The sequence below is a fragment of the Trachypithecus francoisi genome, unplaced genomic scaffold (assembly GCF_009764315.1).
Source record: "Trachypithecus francoisi isolate TF-2019V2 unplaced genomic scaffold, Tfra_2.0 Lachesis_group4, whole genome shotgun sequence".
NCBI lineage: Eukaryota > Metazoa > Chordata > Mammalia > Primates > Cercopithecidae > Trachypithecus > Trachypithecus francoisi.
Genome location: NW_022681469.1, coordinates 138,901,217 through 138,919,227, shown reverse-complemented (window position 1 = coordinate 138,919,227; position 18,011 = coordinate 138,901,217). Strand labels below are relative to the sequence as shown.

The 18,011-nt window shown below is 45.0% G+C and overlaps 1 protein-coding gene across 5 annotated transcripts in view; it reads right to left on the bottom strand.

Annotated features, from left to right (window-relative positions):
- The window catches only part of OGDH (oxoglutarate dehydrogenase), a 95,526-nt gene that overhangs the window by 68,272 nt on the left and 9,243 nt on the right, over positions 1–18,011 (bottom strand). For 4 of the 5 annotated variants that reach the window (XM_033194052.1, XM_033194054.1, XM_033194053.1 and 1 more), the window contains exon 2: positions 11,277–11,525. In XM_033194052.1, coding sequence (XP_033049943.1) covers positions 11,277–11,498 — 222 coding nt within the window. In that variant the 5' untranslated portion in view covers positions 11,499–11,525. Of the gene's footprint in view, positions 1–1,234; positions 1,238–4,456; positions 4,464–11,276; positions 11,526–18,011 lie in introns of those variants that run through there. The other variant, XM_033194056.1, reaches the window with a different exon arrangement.

Here is an 18,011-nt window from a genome sequence, read left to right as displayed (position 1 = left end):
AGCCCAAGCTCTATGACTATGGGTGGCTCTGGACTGATGAGACCACTTCCTCTCATCTATCCATAGCCCCTACAGACACCATTCCTACAGCTGCCCTCCCTACTCCACCTCAGCCACAGAACAAGTCCTGCCCACACACACAGCTAACCTTGGTCACCACGTTACTGCCACCTTGTCTAAATAATGCAGGGCACGGGTGGGGCAGGCTCTGGGCTCCTTGCTGCATGGAACCACACCCAGGCTGAAAGGCAATCACTTAGGTGATAAGTTGATGAGGCCCAGCACTATCCACACAACCTCACTTATTAAGTTCTGACACTATGCTTTTTAATTGCTATAAATATGAACTACAGGGCACCACGTAACCAAGGAACACGGGCGTATGGCTCTCCTTTCAGCTCCTTCTAATCTAGCCAAGCTGATAAAAAGTCAGCTGCTGGGCATCATGTGACCAGCCTGCCTGGAGTTCACCCAGTGCTGCTGTAAGGGGTGGGCCTCCCATCCCGGCCTCAGTGTATAGACCAACAACTCATTCCTTTCCTGCAACAACACAGGGCAGGCCTGCATGACCTCTGCCACTCCTTCCAATGCTGCCCAGGAAATGGCCCTAAATGTGTGGGCCAGAGCCTTTCCTGAATAAGATTTAAAACCCATATGTGTCACTGCCCTGAACATCCAAACAGGGTACTCCCTATTGGGGAGACCTGCGGATGGAATGCCCACCTCCGAGCCTTCAGCAAATGATTTCTGCTGTTGGGCTAAGCACAAGTCTCCAAAGAAAATGTGCAGATGGTAGAGCTGGACTCTGCACCTTCCATCAATGCAGGCCTTGCTCAGACCTTGACTAGGCCAGAGTACCACCTACCACCATTCTGCCTGTGAAGCAAAAACGAGGTAGGGCACTGCGATCCAGGCCTGCTGACCTGAAGCCAGTTAAGAATGGGCTTCTATTTAGCTATTCTTCAATTAAGGAAACCACATGCTCCATTATAGCAACGCTTAGTCATTCAAGGTGACAGAATATTTCTGAACAATCTCTCTTATCTTCTCTCTGTACAGGTGTAAATAAAACATCGACAAACTTCCAAGATTAGCAAAGAACAGCTCCTTCAGCTCTGCCTTATGGAATCGACTGATATCAGAATATTTGCTGGGACTCTGCACTAGACTAAAGGTGGCTGCTCTATCAGGGTCATTATGAAAAGGGCTGTGGAGGGCTGTCCAGTGGCCACACCTTCTCCTCTCCCCAGATGGATGTCCCTAAGGGCTGTCTGTGACTTGCTCTAACCTAGGTAATGGGGTAGGCAGTAGCAGTGTATGGTCTGGACCTAGGCCTCAAAGGCCCCACAGCCTTTCCTTTCCCTGTCTGGAGCTACTCTAGGACTTTTCGTGCAGGAATTGCTCTGGTCTACTGGAGGATGACAGGGCCCAGTGAACAGCCAGCACAAACTGCCAGACACATCAGAGGCCTTCATAACTTCTAGCCTGGTATGAGCCTCAGCTCCAAGGGAGCTGGCAGTGGGAGGAGTGGGGAAACCTAGCCAACCCACAGAGTCATGAGACATGCTACACTGGTGCCAAGTTTTGGGGTGGTTTGTTATACAAACATTCATGGAAACCAGACTTTTCACTGCATGAAAAGATGACATCCAAGATACTATGATCACTTTCTCACAGTCTTTCTGACATCCCTCAGGAAATGAGAACACTTAAAACTACCCAGATCTGCACACAATGGCACATGTTATCAGCTCTCACAATTGCAACGCTCAAGGGAGGTGGGGAAGACCCACAATCTGGGGTCACCTGTGGTCCTCTGGTTGAGGCCTGCCTCATCTGTCCTCAATAATTATGCAACCCTATTTGGGGGAACCCCCGTTCAGCTATGCAAAGCACCTGCTACAGGGTTTCAGACCGAATACCACGTGACTGACCACTCAAAGAGAGAGTTCTAAAAGCTATCTCCTCACCTCACGATCCATTCATGGATGTGAAGAGATATGAGAATCTCAAAGCCCTCAAACCTCCCTCCAAGGGAGTCTTGGATGGGGAGGGGAGCCAGAGAACAGTAACCTAGAGACTAAACAGACTATTTTTTAATAACATGACTTCATCTGAAAAACTGGCACTAACCTTTTAGTAATTTCTCACTGCCACCCAGCTTCAGACTGTGCGGGGAAGCTGAGCTGCCTCTGACTTACAAAGTATGGCTCTTTCATTTCCTCAAAGGCAAGCACCTGTGGACACCTGTGCTACAGAATGGAACTCACTGGAACAATTTGCTCCTTTTCACTCTTGGAGTCTACTTTCCCATTAAGGTTTTTTTTTGTTTTTTTTTTTGTTTTTTTTTGACACAGAGTCTCGCTCTGTCACCCACACTGGAGTGCTCAATCTTCGCTCACTACAAGCTATGCCTCCCGGGTTCACGCCATTCTCCTGCCTCAGCCTCCCAAGTAGCTGGGACTACAGGCATGTGTTACCACGCCCAGCTATTTTTTGTATTTTTAGTAGAGACGGAGTTTCACTGTCTTAGCCAGAATGGTCTCGATCTCCTGACCTCGTGATCTGCCTGCCTTGGCCTCCCAAAGTGCTGGGATTACAGGTGTGAGTCACTGTGCTTGGCCCCATTAGGGTATTTTTGATCTCTCTCCCCTTTCCTTTAATTTCTGACATTAAACAAAAAAAATTTTTTTTTTTTTTGCTTTCAGTACAGTACAAAAGGATAATCATTAAAAACATCCACCAGGCAGATCATGAGGTCAGGAGATTGAGACCATCCTGGCTAACATGGCAAAATCCCATCTCTACTAAAAATACAAAACATTAGCCGGGTGCAGTGGCACACTCCTGTGGTCCCAGCTACTCGGGAGGCTGAGGCAGGATAATCACTTGAACCTGGGAGGTGGAGGTTGCAGTGAGCCGAGATCGTGCCATTGTACTCTAGCCTGGGCGACAAAGTGAGAGTCTGTCTCAAAAAAAACAAAAAAACATCCACCAGGCACAGTGGCTCACGCTTTTAATCCTGGCACTTTGGGAGGCCAAGGCAGGAGGACAGCTTGAAGCCAGGAGTTTGAGATCAGCCTGGGCAAAAAAACAAGACCCTGTCTCTACAAAAAAGTTAAAATATTAGTCAGGCATGGTGGTGTGCACCTGTAGTCCCAGCTATTCAGGAAGCTGAGGCATGGAGGAGTGGTGGGGGAGTGGATCACTTGAGCCCAGAAGTTTGAGGCTGCTATCATGGTGCCACTGCACTCCAGTATGGGTAATGGAGACCCTATCTCAAAAAGAAAAGCTCCAAAAGATGCAGTGATCCTCATTTGGAGTAGCCTCTCTCCTCCCACCAGCCTCAGTGACCTCGTATGCCTGCTGTCCTGGCCTCAGTCCCTCCTGCTCTTGGGGATCCCAACTCCTCCTGCACCACATCCTCAAACTTGCTCTCCTTCTACCTGCTGAGGGGTCCACGCTCCCACAGCACACAACAAACACCTCTTGGTTTGATCTTGGAACCTCTCCACTTACTTCACAACCCAAACTTTTGCTCTTTTCTTGCTGCATCTGGCTCCTGGCCCTGAAGTCTGCATCCATGCCCCTGCTGAGTGACTGTGAGCCCCTGCTGGGCTCCTTCACAGCACAGCATAATGTACTTCCCTTCAGAAGCTCAGTAGGTTCTATTAGAATTTTAACTGTTTTTAATTTTTTTTATTTTTTTCATTTTTAAGGGCCGGTGGGGAGAGAAAGGAGAGACAAAGGAAAGAGAGAAGGGGGTGGCGGCGGGGGGACAGAGAGAGAAGAGAGAGGTAGAATTTACCGTTGTTCAAACTTATTTAACCATCCTGCTAGGATGACAGGGCAAGACTGCTTTTCCTCTTGCAGCCGCCACTCAGCACAGTCTTCGAATACAGCTGTCATGAGCTGCAAACTACCACACAAGAGAGGGTGCTGCTTCATGCTTCCTGTTGTTTCAAAGAGGTTATAATTTTATCACCCTAAATAAACCATAAATGCAAACTGCTTAAGAGTGAAATACTGTGCTAAAGTTGGAGAAGGCGCACTCAGTCAGTTTAGCTGATTTAACATAAAAAGCCACAAGTGCTGAGATTGCTCTTAACACGTGAAGTTAAAGATTAGCAAGTGGCGGGGGGAGGGTGGGAGAAGAATGAGGGTTGAAAAATTACCTATTGGGTACAATGTTCATTATCTGGGTGACGGGTATACTAGAAGCCCATTCCCACCATTACTTAACCTACCCATGTTACAAACGCACACATGTACCTCCTGAATCTTCAAAAACAAAAAATCATCAAGGGGTAACTTCAAAGCTCGTCGCCGAAACCCCATTTACGTAGACCATGCAGTTTATGTATACAGTCAGCCCTCCGTATCTGTGGGTTCTGCATCCATGGATTCAACCAAACGTGGATTGAAAACAGTTGGAAAAAAACTGTCTGTACTGAACATGTACACTTTTTTTTCCCTGTTATTATTCTCTAAACCAGGGATCCCCAATCCCCGGGCCATGGACCAGTACTAGTCATTGGCCTGTTTGGAACCAGGCTGCACAGCAGGAAGTGAGCAGCAAAGGAGCATTACCACCTGAGCTCCGCCTCCTGTCACATCAGCGGGGGTACTAGATTCTCACAGGACAGCCAACAGGATTGTGAGCTGCGCATGCAAGGGATCTAGGTTCACTCCTTATGAGAATCTAACTAATGCCTGATGATGTGAGGTGGAACAGTTTCACTGCAAAACCATCCTCCCCTGATCCCTCAGCCCATGGAAAAACTGTCTTCCATGAAACTGGTCCCTAGTGCCAAGAGTTGGGGACTGCTGCCACAACAATGAAGTATAACAACTATTTGCATAGCATTTACCTTGTATTAGGTATTACAAGTAATCTAGAGATGATTTAAAGTATACAGGAGAACGTGCATAGTTTATATTTCATTTTACAGAAGGGACATGAGCATCCTTGGATTTTAGAATCCTCAGTGTACCCTGGAACCAATCCCCTACAGACACCGAAGAATGACTACATGTATTTCTGATAAGTCATTCATAAATCAATTACATAAAACATTAAAATACTCAAAATGTATTCCAACCACCCAACTGGCATTGCCTAAAATGCCTTGTGAATTACTCCCAGAAATAAACAACTTGAGTGGCACCAAAGTGTTCTGCAGATTTTTCAACACAGCTGTTCCTTGTCACATGAACACATCAGATCTCCTTATGAGCACGTCATACTTCCCCATACCCACTGTGGGAAGCCCCTTCGCTGCACATGCAGCAGCTAGGAGGGTAACTTGGAGCAGGGCTCCTGCCAAGGGAGGAGCCCCAAGCCAGGACAGAACCGTGGGTACCACAGTCCTATTTTTCAAAGTGAGGCCAAGGCAGTTTCAACACTGCAGAGTTGAAAAGGCCGATATCACCCCATAATGGGACAGTGTGTGTATCTGTGCTTTTCCTCCACTTAGTTTCACTCATAGAAAATACCAGTACTAGCCGGGTGCGGTGGCTCACGCCTGTAATCCCAGCACTTTGGGAGGCTGAGGCGGGCGGATCACAAGGTCAGGAGATCGAGACCATCCTGGCTAACACGGTGAAACCCCGTCTCTACTAAACACACAAAAAAATTAGCCGGGCGCGGTGGCGGGCGCCTGTGGTCCCAGCTACTCCGGAGGCTGAGGCAGGAGAATGGCGTGGGCCCGGGAGGCGGAGCTTGCAGTGAGCTGAGATCCAGCCACTGCACTCCAGCCTGGGTGACAGAGCAAGACTCCGCCTCAAAAAAAAAAAAAAAAAAAAAAAAATACCAGTACTATGTTTCATAAGCATGGAAGGAGGAAGCAGAACGGTGTCGACAGATGAGCATCGAGGCCAGACTTAGCAGTGGGCCAATACCCTGCACCTGTAATCTGAACACATAGAGCCCCTCCCTCCTGCAGCGACCACATGTACACACTTTGGGAGCTGACGTGAAAAGTACAAAAAGAAAAAACCATCAAAAAATGGGCATCAGGCATGGTGGCTCACGCCTATAATCCCAGCACCTTGGGAGGCCTGGGTGGGCGGATCACCTGAGGTCGGGAGTTTAAGACCAGCCTGGCCAACATGGTAAAACCTCGTCTTTACTAAAAACACAAAAATTAGCCAGGCGTGAGGGCGCACGTCTGTAATTCCAGCTAGCTGGGAGACTAAGGTACGAGAATTGCTTGAACCCAGGAAGCGGAGGTTGCAGTGAGCTGAGATCGTGCCACTGCACTCCAGACTGGGCGAGACTCGTCTCAAAAAGAAAAAAAAAAAAGAAAAAAGAAATGGGCATCAGTTAACAAGAACAGGGAGGCAGGCTTTAGGGAGCTGGGCAGGGCAGAGGAAGGCACAGAGCAGAGGAAGAGCCCGGAGGTACAAAGCAAGCTGTGGGAAAGCCAAATGGCTAAGATGGCCTAGAAGAAAAGCAGGGCCAATGATGGCACCCTCAAGGCAGCCACTGAAGGCACTGTTGGGAGAAGAACAGGCCCCAGCTCCTTCCACTCCCTCAGGACTTAATCCTGGCTCTTCCTCAGCAGGGCCAGAACCTGGCAGATGCATTACAAGGAACTTGACATCATGCTACAGCTGTAAGTGGGCACCTGTCCCTACAAAACAAAATGAGACCAACACCCAGACTCATGGGGGCTTAGCAGTTCTCAATTACCTGTTTGTCTTAAACATTATTAACAAGGATAACTTAGCTCTGTGTCTTAAAGACATAAATAAAGGTAAGATGTCACCATTTGATGTGACCTCAAACGTGCTGAGACCCTAATGAGGAAGGCTTCATATGCTGACAGCCCAGGCCACTGCTGAAGGTTCTTAAGAGTGGTCAGTGAGGAACACAAATGCCAGACTATAACAGAGACAAAAGTCTAGGATAGGACCAAAGGTAGGAACAAAAGGGAGATGACAGATGGTCCTACCACAGAGACAGACCTAGGTCAGCTAGTTAACCAGATACTGCTCTGGGGAGCGGGTTTAGGGTAAAAAAGTACTTGTAGCTCTGATTTGCTAAAATATTTTACCACAAATATAATTTTCATAACAGTTAAACATTTTAAGAGTAAAAGTTTTTTTAAGAGGCTGGGTGTGGTGGCTCACGTCTGTAATCCCACAACTTTGGGAGGCCAAGGTGGGAGGACTGCTTGAGCCCAGGAGTTCAAGACCAGTCTGGTTAACACAGAGAGACTCCGTCTCTATTTACATTTTTTTATTTTTTTAAACATTTTCTATTTTATTTTTATTAATAGAGACAAGGTCTCGCCATGTTGCCTAGGCTGGTCTCAAATTCCTGGGCTCAAGTAATCCTCCTGCCTCAGCCTCCCAAAGTGTAAGGATTACAGGCATGACTCCTACTTACATTAAAAAGTTTTTAATTAAAAAATAAATTAAATTAAAAATAAAGAATACAACAACCAATTATAAAGTATAAAACCAAATGTAAAAAAAAAGTAAAATAAAAATTAAAAAACAAAACAAAACAAATGTAAAAGGACAGCTTTAAGAGAAGAGTAAATATTTAAACATGGACTGAGAAAAAATTCTATTAGAGAATTAGCCTGTTAAAGTTTGTTGGGAGTGGTTATGAAAACATTTACTTATCAGTTAGTTACACTGATGCATTTATGCCAGAAATGACACAGGTCTGGAATTTGCCTTAAAATACTCGTGTCTATTCCTCAAACCCCAAACAAACCAACAAATAAAAAAGTCACCGGGATAGGGAACAGATTTTTAAAAGATCTGCAAAAGGTAGACAGCTGTTGAAGCTGCATGACCAGTCTCCTCACAAGGTTTATCATCTACTCTTCTCTCTACTGCTATGTATGCTTAGAAACACTATAACACAGATTTAAAAGTAACAATGGGGCTGGGTGCAGTGGCTCATACCTGTAATCCCAGCAGTTTGGGAGGCAGAGGTGGGCAGACTGATTGAGGTCAGGAGTTTGAGACCAGCCTGGCCAGCATGGCGAAACCCCGTCTCTACTAAAATACAAAAATTAGCCGGGGTGTGGTGGCATGTACCTGTAATCTCGGCTACTCGGGAGACTGAGGCACGAGAATCACTTGAAACAGGAGGTGGAGGTTGCAGTGAGCAGAGATCACCTCACTACACTCCAGCCTGGGCGTGAGTGCAGGCTGGGTGTGAGACTCTGTCTCAAAAAAACAAATAAATAAAATAAATAAAAATAAAAATAACAACGGGAAAGTGTGCCAAAGGACAGGAGGGGAAGATGTTGAGTTTGTTCCTTTTCTGCTGTATATGAGTTTAGTCCTTGCAGGCCCCATTAAGCTCTCTGAAAATAAGTACGGAATCCGACCTCAGGACATTTCTGATGTTCAAGCAGAAGATGAGATAGATGATCTATCTAAATCCTACAGCACTTCTAATTGTATTATCTCTATTTAAACTATGTGTTCTAAAATAAGAGCACAAATAAAGTAAAATAGCCCTAAGGCTATGGATCCTAACCTTTCATGGGTGACACATGCTTTGAAAATTGGACAGAAGCTATGGATTATCTCCCTTGAAGAACATGCACACAGCCAGGCGCTGTGGTTCACGCCTGCACTTTGGGAGGCCAAGGCAGGTGGATCACGAGGTCAGCAGTTCAAGACCAGCCTGACTAACATGGTGAAACCCCGTCTCTATTAAAAATACAAAAATTAGCCGGGTGTGGTGGCACAGGCCTGTAATCCCAGCTACTCAGGAGGCTAACGGCAGGAGAATCGCTTGAGCCTGGGAGGCAGAGGTTGCAGTGAGCTAAGATCACACCACTGCCCTCCAGCCTGAGCGACAGAGTGAGACTCTGTATCAAAAAAAAAAAAAAAAAAAAAAGAAAAAGAAAGAAAAACATGCACACACCACATACTGGGCCTAATTCAACTTAAAGAGGACCCACCTTGTCATCTGGGATGGCAGAGGAGTGATGAAGTCCCTGCCAGATGACAACCGGGATTGCTGGAGGGCACGCCCACTGACTTAACCATCCTGTCCCTCCCCTCTACAAGCAGGGAGGAGTAGGGCATGCATGTGAGTACCACACTGTGCCCCCTGGAGATTCCTGGCAACAGAAACAGGCAAAAAGACACAAAGCCAGCATGCCCTGACAAAAACCATCTTCAAAAGCTTCCAGCAGGAGCAGCTATGATGGCAGCGGGCCCAGTGTCCACAGCACTGTGGCCACACCGCTCACAGAGTGCACCTCTTACCCACGAATCACTGAGGACCAAACCTTCACAAGGACATGCAGTCTCAGCCAGGTGCTCTTCACCTTTCAGACACTAGGCACTGTCATTTAGGAGCTACTGACTCCAAATCCTAACATCACTGAAAACAACTTGGTTGGTTCCAAGAAAAGGTTATGTTTGAGAAAAGGAAGGTAAAAGAATAGGCCTGTGCACATAACAGTCCTTGATTCTGAAACCTCAGGGCTCAGTTTTATTCTAGATATAATCTACAGCTGTAGTCGTGTGTGTGTGTGTGTGTGTGTGTGTGAGAAATCTGCCACAATCTGCAACCACAGTCTTCAGTAACATCCATGACATTAAAAGCAGGGGCCAGTTTCACAGAGCACTTCTTTTGGGTAATTAATTGTTTACAGACTAGGGAAATAAACTACAGATTTCTTACAGAAAACCAGGTTTCACCTTGCCCAGGAAGCAATGCTGCTCCTAGGTTGCCATGGAAACAGGGAAGGATTGGGTTAGAGTCCCACCATTGCTGGGCAATAAGGCTGAGACAAAGGGGCATTCCTGAAAAAATGGGACCTGGTGGCCCAGCAGTCACGGGAATATACGACCCCCTGCATGTTTTTTTTTTTTTTTTAATTTTAGAGACAGGGTCTCCCTCTGTTGCCCAGGATGGAGTGCAGTGGCACCATCATAGTGCACCATAACCTGGAATTCCTGGGCTTCAGCAATCCTCCCGCCTCGGCCTGTGGAGTAGCTGGAATTGCAGGTATGTGCCACCACACCTAGCTAAATTAAAAAAAAACAATTCCTACACTAATACTCAAAGGGAAAGCTTGTTAATAGGAGCCCAGTGGAAGCAGACTACCTTTTGGCGATAAGCCCCCAAGATTCAAGAGTAGGAAAAAAAGCCAAATTCACAGTGAAGATAAGCAATGTTGGCTAGGCACGGCCTCCGAGCTGAGTGCCTTGCTCATGCTACCTCCTTTCATTCTCCCAACCTCTTACAGATGAGGCACAGGAGCTTAGAAATGCTGGGACCCACCCTCTTATTACTATACTACGCTGCTTTCCCAATTCCTTCAGGAGGCTGGCTGCTTTCCCTGAAAATCAAGGAGTGGTTAGCGAAACCTATAAATATTCACTGGCTCAAAACAGAATAAAGGAATTCTGTCACAAGGCATGACTTGGCCAGGCGTGGTGGATCATGCCTGTAATCCCAGTACTTTGGGAGGCCAAGATGGGTGGATCACTTAAGGCCAGGGGTTCGAGACCAGCCTGGCCAAGAGAGTAAAATCCCATCTCTACTAAAAATACAAAAACTAGTCAGGCGTGGTGACGTGTGCCTGTAGTCCCAGCTACTTGGGAGGCTGAGGCACAGGAATCTCTTGAACCCAGGAGGCGGAGGTTGCAGCAAGCTGAGATTCCGCCACTGCACTCCAGCCTGGACAACAGCGGGACTCTGTCTCAAACAAAACAAAACAAACAAAAACAAAAACAAAAAAAACAAGACATGACTTACATCAGCAATCATGTGGTGAAAAGTTTAGAAAATGCCCTTATATGTAATACAGAAAAGTTAGAAACAAACAGGAAAAAAATAGGAACATAATGATCTAAAAGGCCATTCATACAGAAATTACATGAGGGGACTAAGGCATGTTACATATGAAAGTATCCTCTCCAGACAGAATGGAGGAGCTTCCTAAGGTCCTGCTCTTTTCCACACACGTTCTTTCTTTCTTTCTTTCTTTCTTCTTTCTTCAGAGGCTTCATCCTGAGGCAGCCCTTGCGGAGATTCTGGAGGGTCACACACATGCTTCTTCACATCCTCGTAGAGTTAAGTGCAGTGTCTACCGCTGGATGCCAATCCAGGGACCATGGCTTCTGCTGGGGCCATGCTGGGTCCGATACAGATGCGGTGGTTGGTACGGCGTTTCAGTTGCCTGCCTGCCCGCTGACTCCTCAGGACGCACACACTTACCTGGTGACCAGTCAGGAACAGGCCAACGCACCAACACGAGGTAGACCCACGGCCCTGCGAGCCTTACCTTATGTACACTTTTGGGGTTTTCCAGCCAAGCACAGTACATCTCCTCCACATAGTTCGAACTAGTCCCACTGAGAAAGGGCTCAGCAGCAACGGGTGCAGAATAGCACCGAATCTGTTGAAATGTCCTAGCTGCTGCTGGTCTGTTTTGTGAAAATGTCTTAACAGTCTGGGAAGCCGTCAACGGCCTCAACTTAGCAGCACAAGTCCTTAAATGAAACATTTTTGTCCTGAAGTTTTTCACAACTGCCTGTATAAAAAATAAAAATAAAAAAAAAAAAGGAAAGAAAGAAAGATTTTAAAAATGAGCATTTAAGAGACAAGGCTACTAGATCCTGATGTTCTAGAGAAAGGATAATTTTTTTTAAAAAGCTACTAGAAAAAAACAAAAAACAAAGAAACAAAACTTGTTCAACTCTTAACTGTTGAGGAGAAAGACCCTGGCCTATAAATACATTCACAAGAATACTACCTGCTCAGTGCCACCAGTTCACACGCACAACAGAGCCGTGACTGTGTGAAACTCACACACACTCTTGCACCTACTAACACAGGATGCCTGTGCTAGCCCAAGAAAGGTTAGTGCACAGTTGCAGATATTACCATCTTCACTTAAGAGCCAGACTCAGTGGCTCACGCCTGTAATCCCAGCACTTTGGGAGGCCGAGGTGGGCGGATCACAAGGTCAGGAGATCGAGACCATCCTGGCCAACATGGTGAAACCACATCTCTACTAAAAATACAAAAATTAGCTGGGTGTGGTGGTGTGTGCCTGTAGACCCAGCTACTTGGGAGGCTGAGGCAGGAAAATTGCTTGAACCTGGTAGGCAGAGGCTGCAGTGAGCCGAGACTGCACCACTGTACTCCAGCCTGGCAACAGAGTGAGACTCTGTCTCAAAATAAATAAATAAATAAATAAATAAATAAAATTAAATCTAGTTTAAGGGCTGAGATGACAAACATACCATGTTCTTTAAATTTACATATTTTATATATATATATATAAAACAATTAGAAAAAAGGCAACAAGGATTAATTAATTTAGAATTAGGATTAGGATTAATTGCAGAATAAGAAAAACATTTTCTTATCTGTCCAGAAACTACTGAGGACCTGCTGTACTTACGATATTACGGAACATACAAAGAAATTAGAAAAATACTTTCCTTACTCTCAATTCACCCTTGAGCAGAGGGAAAACAACACAGAAAAGATTGCAGAGGAAACACTGAGTACTTTAGAGGTGCAGAATATGCCAGCAGACCTGTGAGAGGACGGGCTCCTTCCAGGTGGGTGTGTCTCAGGGCAAAAGGACATGGATGGGAAGGAGGGAAGAGGAGGCACTGCATGTGGAAGGACCCATAGGCAGAAACAGAGATGGGAAGAGCCAGAATCTCATGGTACTAGGAAGGGTAAGGAAAAGCCACAGAGGGATGTCCGGTGTCCCGCCCGCCACCTCCTGCACTCAGCCCCCTTTCATAAGCCATGGGGAGCCAGGTCTGAGCAAGGGAGACGTGGGTGGGCCCTGCAAAGATTGAAAAGAGCACACAGAGCAGTTCAATAATGGCTGCCTGCCCTGGGTCCTCCATGGTGAGTAACTCCACACATCTGATTCCTGCATAAACCCAGAGGTTCCCTGTAAGGCAGGCACCAGCTCTTTCACTTTACAGATAGCTTCAGTTTCCATTCCCTTAATTTCATCCAAGGTCACAGGCTACTAGCAGCAGAGTCAGGATCCAAGAGGAAAGTTCACAAGGATGCTGCCTGTGGGAAAAAAAGGTGCTTGCTGGCCTACATGGTTGCTCATGAATTTGTCTCAAAGCAGGCGCCCGGGTCGTAAAGTTGGAACTATACCCCATGTCCACACCCACCCGAAAGAAATCCAAGCTCTGAAACATAGTATGAATTGTTACATAAAATATCCTCTATATTATGTATCGGAACATTCCTCTTGGCCCATATATGCTCAGGATACACATCAGGGACACCGAGAGAGGGCTCAGAGTGTCCTGCTCCACTAAGAAGAGATAGGTCAGCAAGAGGAGAAACAGCAGAACATATTCTTTAAAAACAAACAACACAAACAAAAACTTGCTCCTTACAAATTAACGGTAAACAAGCAATATATTCTGGATATAATTAGGGAATGCAATCTTTACCCCTGGGTTTTTACTTTAGAAATCAAAAGTTTTAAGTTAATTCAGTAGTTCTTCCTACCTCCAACTACACTCCAAATTTTTCCACTGACATATTTAAGGGAGACAAAAAGCCCTAACATTGACAGCAAAATACTACTGTTGCTTCGTTTTATGCTATTTTTTTTTTTTATTTCTCAGGCTCAAAGGAAAACATTCATTTTTTTCCCTTTAATGTCATTATCTGGGCAACATTAAACACCCAATTGCCTCTGAGTTGGGTTTTCTACCAGAAAACAATAGCATCACCTCATTAACTATCAGTATTCAGTTGCTGCAATAGCCCAATTAACAGGTACCGAACTGACAACTGTAAAACACCCATTTCATCTGTTCTTCCCAAAGTGCCCCCTTCAACATGATCCTGTTGAAGTAAATCATGACATTTTGCTATCCACAGTCACTGAATCTGACAAATAGTTAAGTGCTGCCCAGCAGAGCTGCCAGGACAGCTAGCCTTTTTTTTTTTTTTTTGATATGGAGTCTCGCTCTGTAGTCCAGTGGCATGATCTCAGCTCACTGCAACCTCCCCATCCCGGGTTCAAGCAATTCCCCTGCCTCAGCCTCCCGAGTAGCTAGGAAAACAGGTGCGTGCTACCACACCTGGCTAATTTTTGTATTTTTAGTAGAGACAGGGTTTCACTACGTTGGCCAGGCTGGTCTCAAACTCCTGACCTCGTGATCTGCCTGTCTCGGCCTCCCAAAGTGCTGATATTATAGGCGTGAGCCACATGCCCAGCTGAGATTTTTAAACTTCCTTTAAGATGACTCATGGGAGGAAATGCCCTCCAGCAGATGGCTCAACATCCCCAACTCCACCCAGGAACAGCCAGGACAGCTGTTTGCTGTCCACACTCTGACAGACCCACAGAGCCAACACTAACGCAGATTTCCAATTCTGTTAAATACCCGTTCTTCACCTTTCTCTCTTACATAAAATGGCATAAGAAGATATTAAAAACCAAGCACAGTGGCTCATGCCTATAATCCTAGCACTTTGGGATGCCAAGACTTAAGGACTGCTTGAGGCCAGGAGTTTGAGACCAGCCTGGGCAACACAGTGAAACCACGTCTCCACAAAAAATTTAAAAGCTATCAGGGTATGGTGGCACATGTCTGTAGTCCCAGCTACCCAGGAGGATGAGGTGGAAGGATTGCCTGAGCCCACGAGGTCAAGGCTTCAGCGAGCTATGATCGTGCCACTCCACTCCAGCCTGGGTGACAGAGTGAGACCCTATCTCTAAAAAAATAAAAAACAAACAAAATATATTAAATACAAGAAGAAGGAAAACTGCAGACCAGTCAACATTAGGTCTTGAAATTCAACTTAGAATTCTGTAACTGATACTAAGTCAACTTTAAGAATAGTATGTTATTTGGTAGAGACATTCAATTGTTTAAAACGCTTTTTCTGAAAGTGCCTCTGAGCTGTCCAAAATATTCAAGTGTTTTGATTTTTGGTTTAAAACAGGGATGTCCAATATTTTGGCTTCCCTGGGCAACACTAGAAGAATTGTCTCGGGCCACACATAAAATACACTAACACTAACAACAACTGATGAGCTTAAAAAAAAAAAAAATTGCAAAAACATCCATAATGTTTTAACAAAGTTTGCGAACTTGTGTTGGGCCACATTCAAAACTGTCCTGGGCCACATGTGGCCCACAGGCTTGAGGTTGGACAAACTTGGTTTAAAAGAATGTTTCTATTTAAATAGGTGCCAACTCCATTCAGTGGGGAAAACAACAGTCTTTTCTTTTTTTTTTTTTTTTTTTTGAGACGGAGTCTTGCTCTTTCGCCGGGCTGGAGTGCAGTGGCCGGATCTCAGCTCACTGCAAGCTCCGCCTCCCGGGTTTTACGCCATTCTCCTGCCTCAGCCTCTGGAGTAGCTGGGACTACAGGCGCCCGCCACCTCGCCCGGCTAGTTTTTTGTATTTTTAGTAGAGACGGGGTTTCACCGTGTTAGCCAGGATGGTCTCGATCTCCTGACCTCGTGATCCGCCCGTCTCGGCCTCCCAAAGTGCTGGGATTACAGGCTTGAGCCACCGCGCCCGGCCAACAACAGTCTTTTCAACTGAAGGTGCTGGGACAACTAGAGCTCCATGTGTAAAGAAGAATGAAGTCGCACAGTCATATACAAAATCCAAAATTGATCGAAGTCCTGTGTAAGAGATAAAACTGTAAGATACTTAGAAGTTTTATAACTTTCATGAAGTAAATCTTTGTGACCTTGGTTCAGGCAATGGATTCTTAGTTATGACACCACCAGTATAAACAACAAAATAAAAACCACAAATTGGATTTCATCAAAATAAAAAACTTGGCCAGGAGCGGTAGCCCACGCCTGTAATCTCAGCACTTTGGGAGGCTGAGGCAGGTAGATCACTTGAGGTCAGGAATTCGAGACCAGCCTAGCCAACATGGCAAAACCCCATTTCTACTAAAAATACAAAAATTAGCTGGGCGTGGTCATACACGCCTGTAGTCCCAGCTGCTTGGGAGGCCGAGGCAGGAGAGAATCCCTTGAACCCAGGAGGCAGAGGTTGCAGTGAGCTGAGATTGCACCACCGCACTCCAGCCTGGTTGACAGAGTGAGACTCTGTGTCAAAACAAGCAAAAAAATAAAAAATAAAAAACTTTTGTGCTTCAAATAACTTATTAAGAAAGAAATGATATAGATGGGAGAAAATATTTGCATTTATCTGATAAGGAACTTACATACACAATATATAAAGAACTCTTATAATGCAACAGTAAAAAAAAAACTCAATCAAAAAGTAGGCAAAGGATTTGAATAGACATTTCTCCAAAGAAGATATACTAATAGCCAATAAACACATAAAGTTACCATATAACTCAGCAATTCCACTCCTAGATATATAATCAAGATAAATGAAAATGTACGTCCACAAAAAACTTGTACACAAATGCCCACAGCAGCATTATTGGTAAAAGTCAAATAGAAGAAACAACTCAAATGTCCACCACTGATGAATGGATAAGCAAAACACGTTATATCTATAGAATATAATAGCATTCTGCAATGAAAACTAAGGAAGTGCTGGTGCATGCTCCACCTGGAGGAACCCTGAAAACATTATGCTCAGTAAAAAGAAGCAGATGCAAAAGACATTATGAGTCTATTCCTCTGCTCTCACACAACAATCAACACAGAAGATTTCTGTGACTAAATGTGTGAGGAATTCTCCCTACCAATAATGCAATTCAAGTCTGCCGCTACCTACCTGGAGACGGCATCAGATACCACAGGTCAAGAGCTCAATCCCACAAGGCTGCCCCCTATTTCCGATGTAATAGCAAGTCCCCAGTTATCTTACTTGTACTTCTGGCCAACCAGCTAGAAACTGCAGAACCCAAGAACCCCTCCTTTGGTTCAAAAAATTTCTAAGAACTCAGGGAAACACTTACTTACATCTACTGTTTTTTTCAAAGAATATAACATAGGATGTGGATTAAGAGTTGCACAGGTCAAGGTGTTGGATGGGGTACGGAGCTTCCATACCCTCCCCAGGCATGCCACCCTCCAGGAGTCTCCACATGTTCAGCTATCCAGAAGCTCTCTGTACCCCATCATCTTGGGCCTTTTATGGAGACTTCTTTGGATACGCATGACTGAAGCATAGATAACCACGTAGATATGTGATCAGACAAAAAGGGTATGATCTAACACCAACAGACTGAGTGGGGAAACCCAGCCAGGCCTGTTTGTTCAGATTCTTCCTGGTCTCACTGTGTAGGATCCTTCCTGTGCGTGTGAGGCAGGACTCCTGAAGTGGGTGTCTTGTGACCTACAATCAGACAAGGTAGGTCAGAGAATTTCTTTACGGCCGGCTCCAAGACAGAACAATGGAGGAATATTAGAGTATATTTTTAGTTTCTATGGCCTCCCTTGGGGAGAAAAAGCAGCAGGTGAAAGGAGTGCCACAGGCCTGCTTCTGGGGCCTAAAGCACCCCAAAATCATAACGAAAGACTGTCTTTCACTTTTATCACTCTGAAGCTGTTTGGAAGCTACTTCAGGAACCAAGGATAAATACTTTAACAAAATACAAGCTTATTTTAGTCACTTAGGAAATAACAAGAGCTATGGGAGTTAAAATCAGGAATCATGGACAAAAACCTATATACGTATAATAATATCACATTCCAGAATAAGCAAATCTATACAGAGAGAAAGTAGATTAGTGGTTGCCCGGGGCTGGGGCAGAGGAATGAGGGGAGGATGAGGAGTGACTCAATGGATACAGGGCTTTCTTTTTGGGAGGAGAGGATGAAAATGCTCTAAAACTAGATTGTATTGATGGTGTCACAATCCTCTAATATACTGAAAAACATTCGCCTTACAATTTAAATGGTGAATTGTATAGTATGTGAATTATATCTCAATAAAGTTATTTTTTTAATGTGTCAGAAAAAATGTAACTGAACTTATCACTGCACATGAAAATGATACAAGTTGTAATTCATTATTTTCAAGATACAAGAATAAACACATACATTTGGGAAAAATAAGTTGTAAAA